Source organism: Eptesicus fuscus, chromosome 10, assembly GCF_027574615.1.
Source record: "Eptesicus fuscus isolate TK198812 chromosome 10, DD_ASM_mEF_20220401, whole genome shotgun sequence".
Taxonomy (NCBI): Eukaryota; Metazoa; Chordata; class Mammalia; order Chiroptera; family Vespertilionidae; genus Eptesicus; species Eptesicus fuscus.
This window is the reverse complement of record NC_072482.1, coordinates 1,307,274-1,327,126: the sequence shown is the minus strand read 5'-3', so window position 1 is coordinate 1,327,126 and position 19,853 is coordinate 1,307,274. Positions and strand designations below refer to the sequence as shown.

General features: G+C 65.1%; 1 protein-coding gene across 1 annotated transcript; it reads right to left on the bottom strand.

The window, feature by feature from the left end:
- Positions 1–3,771: 3,771 nt before the first annotated feature.
- Positions 3,772–18,616, bottom strand: LOC103300544 (valine--tRNA ligase, mitochondrial). Its single transcript, XM_054721995.1, is given in 43 exon segments — positions 3,772–4,070; positions 4,167–4,295; positions 4,411–4,586; positions 4,689–4,800; positions 5,397–5,603; positions 6,273–6,425; positions 6,528–6,655; positions 6,764–6,842; positions 6,962–7,030; positions 7,148–7,252; positions 7,420–7,545; positions 7,648–7,718; positions 7,826–7,931; positions 8,087–8,165; positions 8,239–8,315; positions 8,496–8,577; positions 8,692–8,795; positions 8,887–9,014; positions 9,194–9,284; positions 9,599–9,687; positions 10,164–10,275; positions 10,645–10,764; positions 10,890–10,971; positions 11,750–11,847; positions 11,951–12,017; positions 12,117–12,238; positions 12,454–12,554; positions 12,668–12,749; positions 12,865–13,080; positions 13,517–13,770; positions 14,137–14,215; positions 14,355–14,402; positions 14,971–15,101; positions 15,281–15,413; positions 15,636–15,719; positions 15,923–15,991; positions 16,103–16,214; positions 16,402–16,490; positions 16,572–16,668; positions 16,915–17,046; positions 17,374–17,478; positions 17,709–17,851; positions 18,402–18,616. Coding segments are annotated over 42 exon segments (4,680 nt in total). The 5' UTR covers positions 17,849–17,851; positions 18,402–18,616; the 3' UTR covers positions 3,772–3,974.
- Positions 18,617–19,853: the final 1,237 nt, after the last annotated feature.

The following is a 19,853-nucleotide window of genomic DNA, read 5'->3' as shown; positions in this document are numbered from 1 at the left end:
CAGCCGCAGTGGCTCCTTCGCCGACCTCCCAGACAGGACACGGGCCGGTGGGGCTTGGGCTCAGCCGCACCGAGGCCCATCAGCGGTGCGAGGCCACGCCAGATGCCTGGGCCTCCGAGGAATTTCGTCTCCTCTCCCTCTGCCTTAGCTTTGAGGCTGGGGGCTCAGAACCTGGCAGGGACGTGGACAGACACCCCCAGGACATGAGCTCCCGACCCAGGGACCCACACAGGCCAATCAGGTGGAAGGTGGGGGGGAGGCAGCTCAGGTGGGAGGCGAGGGTTCCACTGATTCCAGGGGGGCCGCTGGCCCGGGGGCGGGGGGGCGGCCAGCCACACAGACCCACACTTGCATCCTGGGGTTTCTCCCCCGCACAGAGCCTGCCAGTCTTCACCTGCAAAATGGGACCGGACAGCACCTGCTTCGTAGGGTTGCCGAGGACCCACGGACCAGCCACCTGGGCACATGCCTCCTGCTGCCGGGGGCCCAGCGGGAGGGATGGTCATCAGGGTGGACAGCCGGTCCCATCGGGCGCTGGGCGTCCTCCCGGTTTTCTCATCTGACTCCCCACTCGAGACCATCTTGACTTTTTTTTAAATCCTCACCCGAGGATATTTTTCCATTAATTTTTAGAGTGGAAGAGAGGGGAAGACGGAAACATCGATGTGAGAGAAACACGTCAATGGGTTGCCTCCTGCATGCGTCCCGACCAGGGCCCGGGCCGGGAGGAGCCTGCAACCCCGGTACGCGACTCGGTCAGAATGGGCCCGGGACCCGTGGGTCCGCAGAAGACCGTCTTGACTTCTTACCGGCGTCTCAAACTGGGAGCCTGCCGCCAAGACCCGCCGCTTGGGGGTGTGGATATGATGGCTGCCTGCTCTCCACAGTGCCCGCCTGCCCCTGTGCGCCCACCCAGCACCGTCACCACCTGGGAAACGAGAGCCGAGAGCCGGCTGCTCGGGGGAGGGGCTCCCCTGACGCGAGGGGGCATAGGAAGTGGGAGAGTGAAAACAAACTCAAAATCCCCCTCATTCCCTCCGCACCTGTCCTGGGAGTTAGCCCCGAGGAGAGGGCCCCGAAGTCATGACTTGCCCCAGCCTGCACCGGTGGGCAAGTGACACCTCTGTGTCGGCTCAAACAAGCCCGGGGACTAGAAGTCTGGGTCCCCAAATGTCTGGAGGAGCAGTGACTGCTTCAGAGCCTGGTTCTTAGATCTCAGGACCTGAGGTTACTGGGCTGTGACGCCAGATTCTTTTCTCTAAGAATTCTCTCCCCAGACCCATGACAGGGCAGTGCAAAGAATGCTTTAGACCTGGGGTGGTAAGCGTCCCTGATACGCATGCGCCTCCTTTTGGATAGCCATGTGAACTGCAGCGGGCAGCTTCCTGGCACCATCTGGAAAGGAAGGCAACAAGCCCTTACGATGGCCGGCAAGGGCCTGGGCCAGCACTGGCAACAGGGCTTGCCGAGATGATGGAAATGCGTGGGAGCCGCGCCGAGCGGCGTGGAAGCCACCAGCCACGTGTGGCTGTCAGGTCCTTGAAGTAGGAACTGAATGTTGAACTTTTAAAATTACTTTAGACAGCCGAATGGTGACCATTTTGGACAGCACACCCTAAATAACCCTCCTGAGCCTTCCTCCCCTCCCCACCGCTCCCGCCCTGCACTCAGCCCCGGCTCGGAGCTCCCCTGGCATGCGCCGCCGCTCTCCCTCTCCCGGACGTGGCTCCCTGACGTCCACTCCCGGAAGTCCTCCCACCTGACCCGTCTTATTACCACAACCGGCTCTCCCCACACACCAGGCCCTACCCGGCCTTCCCCCAGCTCTCATGACCTTCGGGCACACCACATACTACATACTACGTGCGTACGTGTTATTTCTGACTTTCCCTGCTAGAACCAAAGTACTACCGGGCAGAGATCTTGGTTTCTTCCTTTCTCTGATGAATCCGAGGGCCCAGGACAGAGCGGTGCTGAGCTGTCCCTGGTGAACGTGGGGACGAGAAAGGAAGCTGCCCCCCGTGCCTCTCGCTCTGGGTGGGGTGTGATGTGCCGGTGGGACTGGGCAGACGCGAGCGGAGGAGGAGCGCCCACCGGCGCAGAGCCCCATGCGCGTGAAGCTTGGCCACCGCACCAAGTAGGAACGAAGGCGCATGACGTCACTGGGCTAAGCCCCAGGCGACCCTGTTACACAAGCTCCTCGTATTCTCTGGGCACATTCCTTCACCTTGGAAGGGAGAACGCCCCGCCTCCAGGTCTCAGGGCTCAGCAGCACCAGACGGCCCGCTGCGAGCGGCCACCATGGGATTGGGCCGGAAGGGCCAGGCCTGAACGCCACTGTGACGAGACAGCCCTGGGCAGGCAGTGTCGTCTGCGCATCGTCCCTGCACACATCTCAGCAGCTCCCCCGGCGGCCCCTCCGGCCTGGGAGAAGTCCCTGCTCCTCTCAGCCCCACCCGGAGGAGCAGGCAAGTGGGGAGGGCGGGCCCGGAGAAGCCGGCCACTGTCAGCAGGTGGCCCGCGTCCCTGTGCCAGCCACAAGGGCGCTCCGCTTTGCTCCAGCGAGGCGGCCCCCCACCCCACTCCCACGGCGGCCCCCCACCCCACTCCCACGGCGGCCCCCCCACCCCACTCCCACGGCGGCCCCCCCAGCCCCACTCCCACGGCGGCCCCCCCCGCCCCACTCCCACGGCGGCCCCCCCCGCCCCACTCCCACGGCGGCCCCCCCAGCCCCACTCCCACGGCGGCCCCCCCCGCCCCACTCCCACGGCGGCCCCCCCCGCCCCACTCCCACGACGGCCCCCCAGCCCCACTCCCACGGCGGCCCCCCAGCCCCACTCCCACGGTGGCCCCCCCCGCCCCACTCCCACGGCGGCCCCCCCGCCCCACTCCCACGACGGCCCCCCCAGCCCCACTCCCACGGCGGCCCCCCCCCGCCCCACTCCCACGGCGGCCCCCCCGCCCCACTCCCACGGCGGCCCCCCCACCCCACTCCCACGGCGGCCCCCCCAGCCCCACTCCCACGGCGGCCCCCCCCGCCCCACTCCCACGGCGGCCCCCCCAGCCCCACTCCCACGGCGGCCCCCCAGCCCCACTCCCACGGCGGCCCCCCAGCCCCACTCCCACGGCGGCCCCCCAGCCCCACTCCCACGGCGGCCCCCCCCGCCCCACTCCCACGGCGGCCCCCCCGCCCCACTCCCACGACGGCCCCCCCAGCCCCACTCCCACGGCGGCCCCCCAGCCCCACTCCCACGGCGGCCCCCCCGCCCCACTCCCACGGCGGCCCCCCCCGCCCCACTCCCACGACGGCCCCCCAGCCCCACTCCCACGGCGGCCCCCCCAGCCCCACTCCCACGGCGGCCCCCCCGCCCCACTCCCACGGCGGCCCCCCAGCCCCACTCCCACGGCGGCCCCCCCCGCCCCACTCCCACGGCGGCCCCCCCCAGCCCCACTCCCACGGCGGCCCCCCCCGCCCCACTCCCACGACGGCCCCCCCCGCCCCACTCCCACGGCGGCCCCCCAGCCCCACTCCCACGGCGGCCCCCCACTCCCACGGCGGCCCCCCCAGCCCCACTCCCACGGCCCCCCCCAGCCCCACGGCGGCCCCCCCCGCCCCACTCCCACGGCGGCCCCCCCAGCCCCACTCCCACGGCCCCCCCCAGCCCCACGGCGGCCCGAGCCCGAGGCAGAGGCAGCCCTCCTTTCGGAAGGAGTGGAAGGCTGGGGTCACCACGGGGGGAGAGGGACAAAGAACCACAGGCAGATGCGTTTGAGACGGCGTTTATCTGCACTCCTCGTGCCAGAGCTTCCAGGGGCGCACGGGCAGCGGGCAGGAGCGCGCTTCGAGGGGCCACGCCGGTCTGCGCCCGGGAGCGCGGGGCACCTGTGGTTTCCGAGGCCCCTGCCAGCAGCTGCAGGCTCCGTCTGTCCTCACAGCAGGTCTGGGCGGGCGGAGAAGCGCCAGGTGCGAGGGCTCACGGTTCCCTGGGGCTGGGAGACGCAGCCATCAGCTGCCTGAGGTGCGAGGCCGCCTGGTCCAGTTTCGACAATTCCAGGTGGAGGGCAGAAAGCTGGACGGGCGAGAAGCAGTAAGGATCCGGCAGGAGGCCCCCCCTCCCTCCACCCTCCCTCGGGGGCGGGCTCCCTGGGCAGCCTCCCAGCCTCACCCTCTGCTGCCGCCGAGCCTCGGCCTCTCCCTCTGACGGGGTCCGGGCCACGAGGCCGTCCAGCTGCTTCTGCAACTTGTGCCTTCGGGCGGCCAGCACAGGCAGATGGGCCTGCGGGTCCACCAGGCCCTGCGGGAGGACGGGCACCGTGGCCGCCCTGCGCCTCCCCACTTCAGTACGCGCCCCGCCCGCCGCCCCACGGCCTCTGACCCTCCCGGCTCCCGGCTCCCGGCTCCCCCGGCACCTGCAGCTCCATGTGGACCTGAGCGCTGTCGCTGAGCGGGGCCCGGGCCCAGCCGGAGGGGGCGGCTGCACCCACGGGCAAGAGGCCCACAGCCCCGCAGCGGCCCAGGGTGCCCAGCGGCTCCAGGAAGGCCTCGAAGACATCACGCTCTCCGGGCTCTGAGCTCTGCAGCAGCACTGGGGAAGGGGCCGGTCAGGGTCAAGGCCTGCCCCAAGCGCCCCCTGCCCCGCCCGCCGATGCTCCTCCCGCAGGCACTGGGGGCCCAGGCCACGCCTCACCTCGGGGCCGGGCCTTGGAGAGCTGGTACGTGGCCCGGAGGGCCCTCAGCGCCTGCACGGCCTCCTGGACCCGGGAAAAGCGCCGCTCCAGCTCGGGGCGGTGCCAGCGCTCCTGCAGGCGGGACGGACCGCCGGCGCTGAGCAGCAGGCTCCGGGACCTGCCAACGCTCCTGGCTCTGCCCGCCCGCCCGCCCGCGCCTCTGCACCGCCTCAGGGATGTCGCCCGCGAAACCTGGGCGCCATCTACAATCTTAGACATCAGAGGCTGATGTCTGTCAGTCACTCTGACTGACTATACCAAACCACCAAAATAACACATTTAAAACGTGTTACTCAAAACTCACAAAACCACGTGACTCACAAAGCACATCATTTAAAAACTCAGTTAAGCTCGAAAACGGTTTCTGGGTCAGTTTGCGGCATTCATCCTCTGCAGGTCATTGAAGCTTAAAACTGCACTGAGACGTCGGGCCACCCTGTACAGCACCCACCCTCATCACAGCATGGCCCTGCCTGCTGCCGTCCCGGTTTAACCACAGGGAGACAGGGAAACTGAGGCACGGTCGCTCTTGCCCACGGTGCTAACGGGGCTCCCCGAGGCGCTGCAGAACCCCAAAGCCCCCGCAGTGAAGTGCCAGCTGTTAGTGGCCCACAGCTAGCCCTTTCGGGAGACCCCGCCCCGCGGGCACCCAGGGATGTGTGACTCACCAGGCTTTGGGCACTGGGATAGGGGGCAACAGAGATGCTGGGGGCGCGGGGGCCGCCCGGCCCGGGGGGCAGCCTCTGCCAGAGCTCCTCAGCCAGGAAGGGCATGAAGGGGGCCAGCAGGCGGAGACCGACGTCCGCACAGCAGAACAGCACCTGAGGCGGCCCAGGCGGGCGGGGGCCGTGCGACAGCCCGGGCTTCACGGCCTCCTGGGGAGGAAGCCTGCGCGTCATGCCACACCCCGGCGGCCCACAGCCAGGACTGCGGGTGCAGCGTCGGCTGTCCCATAAGGAGGGGAACCCCAGGCAGGACTCTCAGAGGTAGGTGGGCAATCGAACTGCAGGAAGGTTGTGTAATTTAGAAAGAAAAGTATTGAGTTCCTGCTCATCAAGGAGACAGAGTTTTGTAAAAGACCGAGAAGCAGCATCCCGGGCAGTGGTCCTGAGCTAGCGGCATCCCGGGGACAAGCAGGGCCATTTCCACCAGCCGCCGCCTGGGGAGCCCGCGCTGGGGCAGGGGCCACGGGGCACCCGCTGGCCCTCCCGCGGCATTAGCTGTGAGAACCCGGGTGCCCACCATGGCGCTCCCTCCCCGGCCAGCCCAGCGCCCAGCTGCCCGGCCTGAACCGAGTCAGAGGCTGAGGAAGAAGCTCCCTCCACCGCCGGGCCTGCCTGTCGGACTGCTTCAGAAGCCTCCCTCGCCCAGGCGACAGGCAGGGCAGGGCTCGGCCAGCCCCGGGGGGAGTCAGGGTTCCCTGGCTCATCGTCTTCCTGCCCTAACGAGGGGCCATGGGGACCCCAGCTGAGAGCTCTGCAGGGGCCGCGCCACTCAGGGCACAAGGGGCGCCTGCAGGAGAGCGCGCCTGGCCGGCCCCTCACCAGGTAGACGTCACAGAGGCTGTGGAGCCAGAAGTGGTGCAGGGCGTGGGTGGCGAGGGGCAGCTCCCGGGTGAGGAAGCCGCGCTCGCACTCCCGGGCGGTGCGAGCCAGGCGGCTCAGGATCCAGGCGTCCATGGGGGACGCGGGGCACAGCTGCAGACAGAAGGGGCTGCAGGTCACAGGAGGGCTCGACTCCCACGCCCCTCCCTTTCCTCAGACAGCAGACAACCCCACTGCCAGGCACCTCCCTCTTACCTCCTCTGCAGGCTGCGGCGTGAAGTTCTCGCCTAGGACACCGAAGATGAAGCGCAGGGCGTTCCAGACCTTGTTGCAGAAATGGCGGGAGCTCAGGACCTCAGAGACAGACAGGTGCAGGTCCCCCGCTGGGAGGGAGGGAGAGAGGAGAGCGCATGCAGGCGGGCGGCGCTGGCACAGGGCGTCCTCAGCCCTGTCAGCCCCTCTTCGCGACCCCAACACCTTGCCCGGCTTACCCAGGGCCCCATGGGAGCACAGAGCGAAGCGCAGGGCATCTGTCCCACACTCGGGGATCCCATGAGGGAAGTCCTTTCTCTGCAACCAGAGGGAGGAGGGGTGGCAGATGCCCATGAGGCTGCAGGGCCAGGAGCCTGGGTCGCAGAGAAGGCCAGTGGCTGTGAGCTAGAGGCCGATGGGCAGACACCGGGACACACCTGCGCTGCAGCCGCGATCGCCAGCTCTTTGGGGTCCAAGTTCCCATCCCTCAGCTTCTCCTGCAGCACCTGGGACAGGCGAGTATTCGCTGGCCTCAGTCCCAGACCCACCCCTACGAGGGTCCCCCCTGTCCCCCCAGACAGCTCCTCCCCGCACAAACCCAGCCTGCCCGGCTCTCATCCTACCTGCAGCTCCGCCCCTCGGATGATGTCCCGAGGGTCCAGCACGTTCCCCAGGGACTTGCTCATCTTCCGGCCCTGCCTGTCCCGGACCATGGCGTGCAGAAGCACCTGGGGCGGAGGGGGGGGGGGCGGCCTGGAGAGCCTTCCCGAGGCCCCGTGGGCTTTAGGGTTGAGGGTGGGAGGGAATCAGGAGGGGAGACCACCAGGCAGGGGTTAGAGCGAGGACAAGGTTGGGGACACGAGCTGCCGAGGGACAGGGCACGACAGGGCGTTACCTTGCTGAAGGGGAGCTGCCCCGTGAGCTGGGTCCCCAACATGACCATGCGGCCCACCCAGAACAGCAGGAGGTCACTGCCTGTCTCCAGAAGCGACAGGGGGTAGAAGCGCGTGAGGTCTGGGGTCTGGGAGGAAAAGACAAGCGGGAGAGGCCCTGGTGCCATCTCCTGAGACTGGGCCACACGCGTCCTCCACCTCCCCTCCCTCCGCGGCTCGCCCGGCCTCACCTGCTGGGGCCAGCCCAGGGAAGAGAAGGGGAAGAGAGCTGAAGAGAACCACGTGTCCAGGACATCGGGGTCTGCGAAACAGAACCGGAACCTCAGCTCCCAGGCCCTCAGCCTGCGCGCTCAGCCCCACCCTCCCCGCCAGCTTCCCCCACCCCACCCCTGCGGGCCCGGCCCTCACCGCGCTCCAGGGTCAGCTCGGCGCCTGGCCTCCCTGTCAGCTCTGCAGCCGCCTCCCTGGCCTCGGCCTCCGTTCGCCCGACCACCCAGCAGTCCTCCCCGTGGCCCTGCAGAACGAGGCGCGTGAGGAGCCGCCGCAGGCGGGAAGCCAGTGCGGGGAGGTCACAGGACTGAGGCTGGACCACGGGCCAGATGGCCTGAGCCCCCGCAGGCCTGCGACTCCGGGCTAAGCCCCGCACCGCCCGCCCGCTCCGCCTCCTACCACCGTCCCGGGCTCCCCGACGAGCAGGTAGGCTGGAATCCGATGGCCCCACCACAGCTGCCGGGAGATGCACCAGTCTCTGCCACAGAGCCAGAGCAGAGTGGCTTCTCAGCGGGAGCAGCGCCCCCGCCCGCCCCCAGAGCCCCTCTTACTCAGCGCGGGAGAACCAGTGCTGCCAGGTCTTCTGGTGGAAGGATGGGCTCAGCTCCAGGGCCCCCGACGCCACCGCCTGCGGGAGACGCTTCCACAGTGCTCCCGCCCGCCCCCCGCCCCTGCTTCTCAGCTCAAAAGGACCTCCCAAACCTCCCGAGAAGGTTCTGGGCTTGAGTGAGGACACGAGCCAGCCCTCTGGACCACGCCGCCTCCCTGCCACAGCGTCCTGACTCTGCATCCCGGCGTCCTTCCTCACCTGCGCGGCGCGGTCCGCCATCTCCCGGCAGCGGATGAACCACTGGCTCTTCAGCAGGTACTCCACCACGTCCCCGGAGCGGCTGAAAGGGAGACGGCTGAGCCCGGGCCCAAGCCCTGAGGACACAGCAGCCGGCACTCCAGCCCCAGAGCCCCGCACCCTCCGGAAGCCCGAGGTGAGGACGCTGGGGGGTCACCTGCAAAGGGGCAGCACCATGGGGTGGCTCTGGAGGCCCCGGAGCAGGCCCCGCTCCCTCAGCGCGGACAGGATCTCCTCCCGGGCCACGAAGCGGTGGAGACCCTGGAAAGGCGCAGCAGGAAAGCTTCAAGGCCCCCGAAGAAGGGAGACCGGGGCGGGGCCCCACAGGGTGGGGACAGCAGGCCGGTCCCACCTGCAGCCAGGCCCCACAGGCGGGGGCCATGGTCCCATCCTCCGCAATGACACTCAGGGGGCGCAGGCCGTGGCGGGCCCCCAGCTCGGCGTCAGCAGGGCTGTGCGCTGGAGTCACCTTCACCGCCCCTGGGGGAGCGGAGCCCGTGAGCGGGAGGCCGACCAGGCGAGGCTTCCATTATGGCCCGTGCCTCCCAGCCCTCCCTCCTCTCTGTTACCCCACCACCCAGACTGCTCCATGCGGGTTCCCCTCCTTTCCTCCTCCTCCCGGTCCCGCACCCGGCTTCCCTCCTCCCGACGGCACTCACCCGTGCCCATGTGCGGCTGGACAGCAGAGTCTGTGACGAGGGGGAGAAGCTGCCCTGTCAAGGGGTGACGAAGGTGTCGCCCATGTAGATGCTGCAGGGAGGGAGAGGGGCAAGGCCCGGCGGCTGTGGGCCGAACGGCCGGGGCAGGCGGGAGAGCCCGAGGACCAGACGGGGAGGACCAAGTAAAGAGCCGAGGGTCAGCCCACGTTTCCTCAAGGGGCTGGGGGGCCAACACAGCCTGGCCCTGCCCCGCCAGACCCGGTCAACCCCAGCGAGAGGGCAAGTGCGACCCGGAGAAGAGACCGGCAGCCTCCGGGCCCAGGGGGCTGAGCTGGAGAGCAGGGCCGGCGTGGGGAGGGGGGAGGAAGCTGTGGCAGGAGGCCGGGCAGGAGGGCCGGGCATTACTGTGTATCGGGCGTCATCGGGATGAACAGCCACGGCCACGTCTCCAGGCAACGTCTCTGGTCTCGTGGTCCCTACCACGACCTCTGCGTCTGGGGGTAAAGTTCAAGCACGTCCAGCTAGTGGTCATTCTCACCCTCACCCCAGACACAGCTAAAGGCGGGAGGACTGGGAAAGGGAGGGGCAGGGGCAGTCCAGGTTGAAATAACGAGCCATGAGGAGACAGAGGCTGGTGCCTGGAATCCCGGGCAGAAACAGGGATGGTGTTCGGGAAGGCACGGGGCCCAGGGGACCCGGGGACAGTCGGGCCCCAATCACAAACACCCTGACACTCCAGCTCACCTACCAGCCCCGCCTGGAACCGAGAGCACCTCCTGTCCACACCCCACTCCAGAACTGACCTGTGTCCCCCGGGGGCAGCCTCCTGCAGAGTTACTCTGAGCTCCCAGGGCCCAGGAGCCAGGCTAAATGCCCACAGAACACAAACACTGCCAGGTTCCTCCGCCCCCCCCCCCCAGGCCCACGTGGGCTCGAGAAACAGGGAAGCAGAGGTGTGTGGTGGCCTCACCAGGCTCTCCATCCACGGGGAAGGCCACCGAGACGAGGAGGCCGAAAGTCACAGGGGTGGGGCAGCCGGGCAGCCGGAGCTCGGTGGGGCCAGGCAGGGACCGGCGCTCCACCTAGAGGGTGGACGAAGCAGGGTCTGAGAGCAGCCCCGTGCAAGGCTCACACCCAGGCCTCCCACCCCCACACCCCCTCCCGCCCAGCCCCCTGCAGCGCACCTGAAGCCTCAGAGGGAGGGTGCCGCCTCCGGTGCCCTCACCTAGCGCTGCACAGCCACACGGGTGCTGGGCTGACCCCTCCCAGGAGGCCTCCCTTCGTCCTCACAGCACCCAGGGCTTCCCGACAGCCCTGATGTGCAGATTGCGAACACCGAGGCTCAGAGCCGGCGGCGGCAGGACTTGGACTGAGTCGGGCAGTCTGGCTCCAGACTCTGGGCTTCCACCCGCCACGCACTCCCCGCGGCCGCTTCTCTTCCCCGGCCTCACCTCAACGTCCGAGATGGCTGACCTCAAAGCGCACGACCAGTTGACCAGCTGCCGGCCGCGGTACAACAGCCCTGCCTTGTGGAGTCGCACGAAAGCTTCCGTCACAGCCATCGAGGAGCCCTAGGGTGACCGAGTGTCCACACCCAGCAGCCCTTCTCAGCCCGCCGCCCGTTCAGGGCCCGCACTCCCACCCTGCTACCGACCCGCCCCCACCCGCCCCCACCGGGCCGGCCGGGCACACTCACCGCGTCCATAGTGAAGCACTGCCGGTCCCAGTCCAGGGAGGCCCCCAGCTCTCGGAGCTGCCCGCAGATCTCCCCCCCTTTCCTGTGCCCAGAGAGGTTTGTCAGCAAGCATGTCCCGAGCACCAACGGCCAGGCCCAGGGACACCCTGGGGGCTGGGAGGAGGGAGCAGGGCCAGCCCCTGGAAGCTAATGCAGACAGTATGGAGCCTTCTACGGCACTAAAAAAAGCAGAGCCCAGCTGGCGCGGCTCAGTGGTTGAGCGTCGACCTGTGAACCAGGAGGTCAGGTTCGATCCCCAGTCAGGGCCCAGGCCCAGGTTGCAGGCTTGATCCTCAGTGTGGGGCGTGCAAGAGGCAGCCGATCAATGGTTCTCTCTCTTCATTTATGTTTTTACCTCTCTCTCTCTTCCTTTCTGAAACTAGTAAAAATACATATATACTGTAAAAACATGAAGTTCTATAGTAACAGGGCAGCCGACTTGTGGGAAACCCAGAGCAGCTGTGCAGAGGAGCTGGCATGTGCAGCCGACCTGGGGAAAGGAGGGCGGGGTCAAGCAGAGGGCGGGGTCAAGCAGAGGGCAGGTGGCCGTGGGTGAGGAGGGATAAGATCTAGGCAGGAAAATGGGGCCAGTGGGCGAGTGTGAGTGTACACACATACACATACATCAATAAACACATCTTACTGTGTCACACACAGACGCACAGACACACAGACACACAGCTTGGAGACCCCACCAAAGGCTAAGCGGCTCCAGCGCTCAAGTCTCTGGAAGTTAGGGGAGTGGGGGGGATGGGAAGAGCAACCACAAGCTGGGAGAGAGGCTGGGAAGAAGGCCCCAGACCCATGATCTCGGCACTCACTCCTCCTTCCACCGCCACACCTCCCGGAGGAAGCCTTCCCGGCCCAGCTCCTGTCTCCTCACCGCCCGCTCCTTCCACAGCCGCTTCTCCACCACAGCCTAGGAGGGGAGGCAGACAGTGAATCGGGGGCTTCGGGGAGTGGGGGGGGGGGGGGGGGGGGCTCTCTTGCACCCGAGAAAAGGAAAGTGGCAAATGACATACTTGGGTAGCAATCCCTGCATGATCTGAGCCAGGGACCCACAGCACGCAATCCCCACGCATCCGGTGCCTGCAACAGGAACACGCACACGTGAAGCCCTGAGCTTACACATCCGTCCTCCCCGTCCCCTCCCTTCTCCAGAAACTCCAGCGGCCCCCTTCCCCTCACCAGCGCACAAGAGCGTCCTGGATGGCCACGGTCAGTGCGTGCCCGACGTGCAGGGACCCGGTGACGTTGGGAGGGGGGATGCACATGGAGAAGGTCTCCCCGGTGCTCTGGGGCAGCCTGGTCTAGGAGCCAAGGCAAAGGGCAAGAGAGGGGTGAACAGCTCCCTCTGCTGTCCGCATGGCGTAAAGAACCGCGGGAAGGAAGGGTCCTGCAAGTACAGGGCGGGGGACCGTGGAGCAGGAGACAAGCTCTCCAATGATTGGCTGTGGGCTCCGCCCCGGAGACTCAGCCCGCCCACCTCACGGGCACCGCCCCTGGGCCCCCCCGCCGGACAGACCTGATACTCGGGTTTGAAGAAGCCCTCTCGCACCCACCACGGGTACCAGGCCGCCTCCACGTAGCGGGGGCTGTAAGCAGCGGGCAGGGGCCGGGAGACGTCTGTGGAGGCGGCACATGGGAGCCATCAGTGGGGCGGGCAGAGCTCCTCACCCCCGCCGCTCCGGCTGCTTTCAGAGCCCGACGGGCGACCCCGGGAGAGAAGGGTTCGTTACCTTTCTTCGCCCCGGGTTCCGTGGGGACTTCATACAGCACGATTTCTTTAGGCGTCCAGGCCTTGCCGGGTTCTGCGGGGGACTGCGGGGAGGGGCGGGGGGGCTGCAGGTCCCAGGGCTGCCCAGGCACCTGGGGCCCAGTCTCCCCGCCAGCCCCGCCGTCTTCCCAGGGACCCAGGACCAGCGGTGCGCCCCACCTGGCTCTCCCCGGCTAGCCCGGCCTCCAGCGCCGCCTGCTTCTCTCGCAGGCGCTTCTGTTTGGCTTCGCGGTTCCTCCGGGAGGCGGGGGGCCCGTAGGGCTCCGACTGGGTGGAAAGGGGATGGGACTTGGGGAGGCCCCGGGAGGGCCTCAGCCCCCACGGTCGAACAGGGGCCAGAGGCCAATGCGGCATCGGGAGGGCTCGCACAGGCGCCTGAGGTCAGGGGTGCGGGCGGGTCACGCCCCTCGCACGGCGGTCACTCCTTCCCACCCCGCACAGCCCCCGCCCCGGAGCCACGAGCAGCGCTCTCCCGGGGAGGGTCAGTCTGGCCCCCAGCCGACGCACGTGCGAAGAGGGGGTGACCTCTGACACGCGGGGAGGTGAAGGGCTCGGGGATCCGGGGAGATTGCCGACACCGGCGCGCCGAGAGCCAGCAAGGGTCCGGCCAGTCACCACGACCTCGGCGCCGCCCGCGCGTCCCAGCCCCGAGGCCGCCCCACGCGCTCGCCGCTACCCCCGGGCGCCCCGCAGCGGCGACGCCGAGGACTGGGCTACCGGAACCGGAACCGGCCCCGCGGCCCCGCCCGTCCCCTCCCGGCCAATGGGCGCGCGGGGGGGCGGAGCGGCGGAGAGGGAGGGGCCGGGCCGCGAGGAGCACTTCCACGACTTTATTGAGCAGCCGCGTCCCCACGGGAACCCCCGCGCCCGCCAAGCCCCCGGGGCGCCGCGCTCAGGAGCTGTGCTTCTGCCGCTTCCAAAAGCGCTTGACGTCGCCGTGCCCCGCCGGCGTCACCACCATGAGCCGCTTGGCCGCGTTCTCGAACACCAGCACGCCCAGCTCCCGCGCGTGGGCCAGCAGCAGCTCGAAGTCCACTTGCGACAGGAACTGGTTGTACAGGACGCCTGCGGGGAGGAGGCGAGGCCGTGAGCCCCGCGCCACAGGCCGCCCCCCCCCCCCACCCCACCCCCCCCCCCCCCCCCCCCCCCGTTCCCATCTCGCCCTCCTCGTCTCTTCCATGGCTCCTCCAACCACATTCAGGAGGGAACGCTGTGCAGTAAGCGCACCCATAATGCTTCCCAAACCAGAGGTTACCCCTCCCCACTTCCCTCTTCTAAACGCAAACTGCACAGATTTGAGACTCGCCCGAAAATAAAGTGCCTCGTCAGCAAGACAAAAAAATAAAATGCATCAAGAGCTTTTTCAGCTCATCCAGACGGATTGTCCTTCCTCTGGCCAATGGCTAAGAATCCGCCAGCAAAGCCACCCACCCTCGGTGAAGCGGAGTCTGTCCCTCTCCAGCTCCCACAGCCGAATCTGGTCTGTGATGGTGGGCGGCAGCACAGGGGTCTGCAGGGCCAGGGGATGGCTGTAAGATTCCGGAACACTGCTCCAGAGGGCCCAGCCCTCCACGCACCCCCCAGATTTTCCAGCGCTTGGTCACCGGTGCCAGGGCTGTCAGCCGCCAGCAGCGTGGTACCTTCTGTACCTGTTTAAGCATCACTGGGTGGGCCCTTGTCCTTAGGAAATGGATGATCTAAACAACAGAGAAGAATGAAATCAAGGGCTTGAATAAGAGGGCAGGAAAACTACCTCGGCCGTCACCTAATGCCAACGGAACATCACCTACTGCTTCCAAACGCGCAGCCACATGGCTGTCAGCAGCCCGTGCCCTGCTCAGCTGTGGTCCCGAGTTGCTGTTCCCACTGGTCATGTCTGCCATTCCATCTGCCCTTTGCAGCCTTATTTTGTTTTCCTTTAAAATAGCAGCACTAAGGTGTGGCAGGCTCTGAGCTCATGTGTTACTGCTGCTCCTCACTGAACCCTCCCCGCAGCCCCGGGAGGTGAAAACCCAGGGCTCCCGTTTCCCACCAGAGGAGGCTGAGTAAGTCGGAAAGAGCACCGCCTGTTCGTGCGGCCAGAAGTGGTGCCAAGACGCAGACCCAGAGCCCGCCCTCCTCCCTCCAGCCGCTCCCCCCAGAGCCGCGCCTCTCCGCACGTGCACGTCGCACCACCTGCTGCAACAGGCCTGGGGCTGGCCTTCTCGAAGGGGACCCCACAGCCCAGTGCACCCCGTCTTCCTGCCACACCCCAAGCGGGGCTACCTGCTGGGCTGTAATGCCGCTGGCGATGGCCTGCTGCACGCTCTCCCGGGTGACCTGCGCCACCACCATGTTGGGGAAGCGATAGAGCATCTCAGAGAAGAGGGCAATGAGGGCGATCTGCAGCTCCGACTCTGACCGGGGATGGGAAGAGAGGATGAGGAGGCGGCCCTCCCCCCGACCCCCTCCCCCCCCCCGCCCTCGTGTAATCAGAAGTGTCCACTGTCAGGTAAACTGAGTAAAAGACACTTCCTCCGGCCTCCTTCCCTCCCCACTCCCATCCCAACCTGCTCTTCCAGGCCTGTCGCCTCACCTGTGTAGGCGTACAACCGGTAATTGGTTTCCACGACAATGAAGCCTGGCTGATGTGCAGTGCCCCCGGCCCCAGAAACGCCCGCCGAGAGGTTGATGGCCAGGCGCGTGGGGTAGTACCGCCGGGACTTCCTCTGGGAAGGGTGGAGGGCAAGGCGGAGGGCCCGCAGCTGTCATGCCTTCCTTCCTGAGACACCCGAGCCCCCCCAGTGCACCCCACCCCCACTTCTCTCCCAAGGGACCCAAGTATTCAGTCCTGGCAACTGCTCCCTGCTGCCTCCCGAAGGCCCACTCCTTTCTGAAGGCCCCGGCAACATGGGCCCGCCTCTTCCCGCAGCGTGATTGGGTGCTCATACCTTCCTCTGGAAAACAAGCCCAAACTCACGCAGGTGCTGCAGGAAGTTCAACAGAGAATCACTCATGCCCTCCACAGAGTAATCCTGGGGAAGAGGTAGCCAGCTGGGGTCCGAAACACCTCCCATCGCCCCCGCCACGCCCGCCCGCCCGCTCTCTTCTCCCACCTCTGGCCGCGCTCTGTTCCTTCTCGTCTCCACTCTGCTGCCGCACAGCCGCCCATCCGTCCCCTTCCCGTCCCGCCCCTTCAGCTCGCCCACCCAGACCCCCAGCTGCAGCCCCTGCGTACCTTGCCCAGAGTAGAGAAGCTGAGCTGGAAGAGGAAGGAGAGGATCTCCACCAGGTCCATGCCCCGACTCTAAGGAGGGGTGGGCAGAGACAAAGAGGAGTGGGGGACACACGGAGAGGAGGGTCAGGGCGCAGTCTGCTGGCAGCAGCCTAGGGAGGGCCTTGGGGAGAGCGCCCTCACCTGGGCCGTCTGCAGGTACTGCAGCATGAAGTACCAGAGCTGGGCGGGCGTGTCCAGCAGCAGGAACTGGAAGCCAGCAGAGGTGATGCAGGGCGGCTCTCCAGGCTCAGCACTGGGGACGGGGAGAGGGACGATGGGAGGGGCGTACGGAGAACGGCCACATCCCCACTGGTCCCCCGTCTTCTGGTTTCTCTCTGGCCGCCCTCCGCTCACTCTCCCTTTCAGTCCAGCCCCTCCGCTCCCAGCCCCAGGCACTCGGTCAGAGGAAAGGCAGGCAGTCGTGCATCTGGCTTCCTCACCTCTTCATCAGCCCCGCCTGGCTGAGGAGCTGAGCCAAGTCCTGGCTGACGGCCGCACTGGGGGAGCCCACCATGAAGTGCAGGACCACCTGAGGGGTGCGAGAGCAGATGGCTCTAGGGCCGCGGGAAGTAGGAGCACAAGCAGAGACACACGGATCCCGAGGCCTCACCTCCCATCGCTCCTCGGCGTACTTATCCAGGGAGGGGACGTCCCGGGCATGCTTGTCTGGTCCCAGCTGACTTGTGTCATCAGACCAGGCCTTGCCCCTATGCCCGGAGAGGCCAAGAGTAAGGAGCCCTGCCTGTGTCCCATGCCCACCCTCTGCCCTCCTTCCACCCTCGTCCGCATGGGCCACGAGTGGGAGGTCTTCCCACGCTGTGCAGCCACATCCGGTCCGACTCACTCCTAGAGGGACTCCCGAAGGAGGCGCCCTCAGGGCCGGAGGCCCTCAGGAGCTCTGCCTCCACCAGCTGAGTCCCTGGCCCGGCTCAGGAAGATCAGGAAGGACATACCCACCCAGAAGGGCAGTGCGGAGGTTCTGGCGGAAGACGGGGTTCAGGATGAGGCCCTGGAGACCACCAGGAAGCAGCTGCGTGTGCCAGATCCGGAGGCCGCTCAGCAGCCCTGTACTTTCCTCCTGAGCTCTGAGACAGAAACAGAGAGTGAGGGGGTGTCTGGAGAACAAAAAAGGAGGCCCCGGATGGTCTCCATTCCGACCTTTTCTGAACTGGTGATCCTTGGAGCACTGTTTCTGGGTGAAATCAGAGTCTTCTTAGGGCAAATTTCTGTACTGCAGCACTTACCGGAGCCTCGCTACAGACATCACAACCCGCCCCGAGGAACTACAGCATGCCGAGCTTCCCAACCTTATTTACTTACGAGCTTTGTGCTGTACCCACTAATATGTCCTGAAAATGTTCCAAGGAACAGCAGTTTGGGAAATGTAGCTGTTGAGAATGCAGCAGACTCACTTGCTGAATTCCTTCTTCACCCACAGGGCCACAGCAGCTTGTGGCAAAGGCTGCTCCAGAAAGAGCATCCGCATCACCCAGTTCTTAGCCAAAGACGGGAGCTCCCTGCAAGGGGCAGAGACAAATGTTAATATCAGCAACTGCTCTCCACCTGCATCTCAGCCTCTCCCCCCACAACCTGACCAGTCTCGCTGTCCCACAAACACCATCTGTTTTGACCTGATACACTTCAGTCTCCAAGCCCCTTAGAATGATGCTTCTCCCCATGCTGACTTTCCCAGTCTGCAGGCCCATCACATCTCCCACATGGTCCCTGACATGCAGGGCCTCCTCACCTGAAGACAGCCAGACAGGTGGCAGGGTGCCCGTACAGTCGGTCCAGCACCCCAGGGCTCAGGCCCCCGAGGAACTCCTGCAGATTCCTGCATTGCAGGTGTGCTCGGTTCAGGCCACCCCGCGAGGGGGCGCTCTCCATCACCTGAGAGATGCAAGTGTTAGAAACACAACCCACAGTGCGTGCCCACTCACCCTCACCTTTCTCATTCAGGGCCCCGATCCACGGCCCCACCGGGCCCCATCCTTTCTCCGGTTTCCCTTTCCATGCCACTCATCTGTTTCTCCCAAACCTGACTGACTTCTTCCTCTCCTGCCTCCTCACCCCACTTCTGGCCCCAACTCCAGTCTTCTCTCAATTTCCAAGCAACAGAACTGTTAATTGTCCCCTATTTTCAAAATCATTTTGTATTTCGGTAATTTGTCTCGTCTTTACTCCTGCTCAGAGGAGCCATAAGCTCCACATTTATCAGACCTTCCCATCTACTTCTTGGCCCCACGTCTCTTGCTGGGCACGGCCATAAGCTACCTCTCCCCTCCATGTTTCCCAAATCTAATTCTACCTCTTTCCTTTTCCTTCCCCCAAGACTACTACTTCACCCATTCAACCTGATCCACAACGTCCGATCTAACTTCCTACTTTTCTCTCACTCAACGCTCCCGCCCTCCGCCATCCCCTCTCCCGGCCCCCTTACCACTCGTCGACCCCAACGCGTGCACGTCGCTTAATCGGAGTCAATGTCTCGCATTGGCTCCAGGAAATAGGGGGAAGGACGGTTAAAACTTAGAGAAAAGGGTGAGGAGAGCGACGAAGGATTTCACAGACAGGGGTCCCGAGTGGAGGATTCAGAAGAGAAGGGAAAGAGTGGAAAAGTAGGGAGGATAAGAGCAGGCGCTGCACCCGCCCGCCGCGGGGCGTACTGGGATTTGGAGTTTTGCCCTTGTCCGCCCAGCAAGCTAGCTGAAGCGCGTCTGACTACAACTCCCAAAAGGCACCGCGGGGAAACAGCAAGTAAAGAGAGCCCGGGACACCCGAGCCCGGGACACTTGGTTCCGCGTCGCTCTCCACTCTCGCCGCCCCTCGGCCCTCGGCAGGTCTAACCCACGGGTAGGGGAGGCGGCCCGAGGACTTCCTGGCGGAGGCGCGCAGACAGCTTGGTGGTGAGGCACTTAGTTTTAAAAACCCAGGAATCTGGGTTCCGTGGACTCGGTTGCTCCCGGTAAAATTGGGATAATGCGTTTTCCAGAGCGTTTGCGCGAGTTAGGAATTGTTAACACGATCCAGTGCGCTTACTGCGCGCGTTAAATAATAGATCATAATTGCCACATCCACCATGCTTCCGCCACCCCACCCCCGCCCCCGCCCTCGTGAAGTTAGAAGATCCTAGTAAATACAGTGTTTAACTCAATTGCTCGCTCTGATTTGATTTATGAACCTACTTCAGGAAAAGGGAACGGACCGTCTTCAGCCACGATGAAAGCTACACACTTCCCTAAATTCGTGTAAGGCCAGTTTTATTATTCCCGTTTTACAGAGTAGAAGGCCGAAGGCCGGTGAGATCTACTAGGTGTACCGGTTAATAATGCGGATTTTATAATCAAAGAGAACACGACAATTTCAAGAGAAACATCAAAAGTGCTTTATTCAAAGTAATGTCCATCGCTAGCTACACATTTCCCCATCTTTCAGATAATTTGTGGATACTGTCCCAACAGAACTTTTCTTGTTTTGAGGCAAACCATTCAGAGACCCAATTTTCCACTTCTTCGTACGTTTTGAAGTGCTGCTCAGAAAGTACGTGTGCCATCGATCGGAACAAGTGGTCATCTGAAGGAGCAAGGTCTGGTGAATACAGTGAGTGGGTTAATACTTCCCAGGCAAGATCTTTTAATGTGTCTTTAACTGGTTTTGAAGTGTGTGATGGTGCGTCATCATGAAGCAAAATTACTTTGCCGTGTCTTCTGGGACATTCTGGTTGTTTCACGATCAAAGTGTGGTTCAAATTGATTATTTGTTGTTGGTACTGATCAGTATTAACGGTTTCACCTGGTTTTAGATACTCATAATACACCACACCTTCCTGATCCCACCAAACGCAGAGCATTGTCTTCTTTCTGAAATGATTTGGCCTTGCAGTCAATGTTGA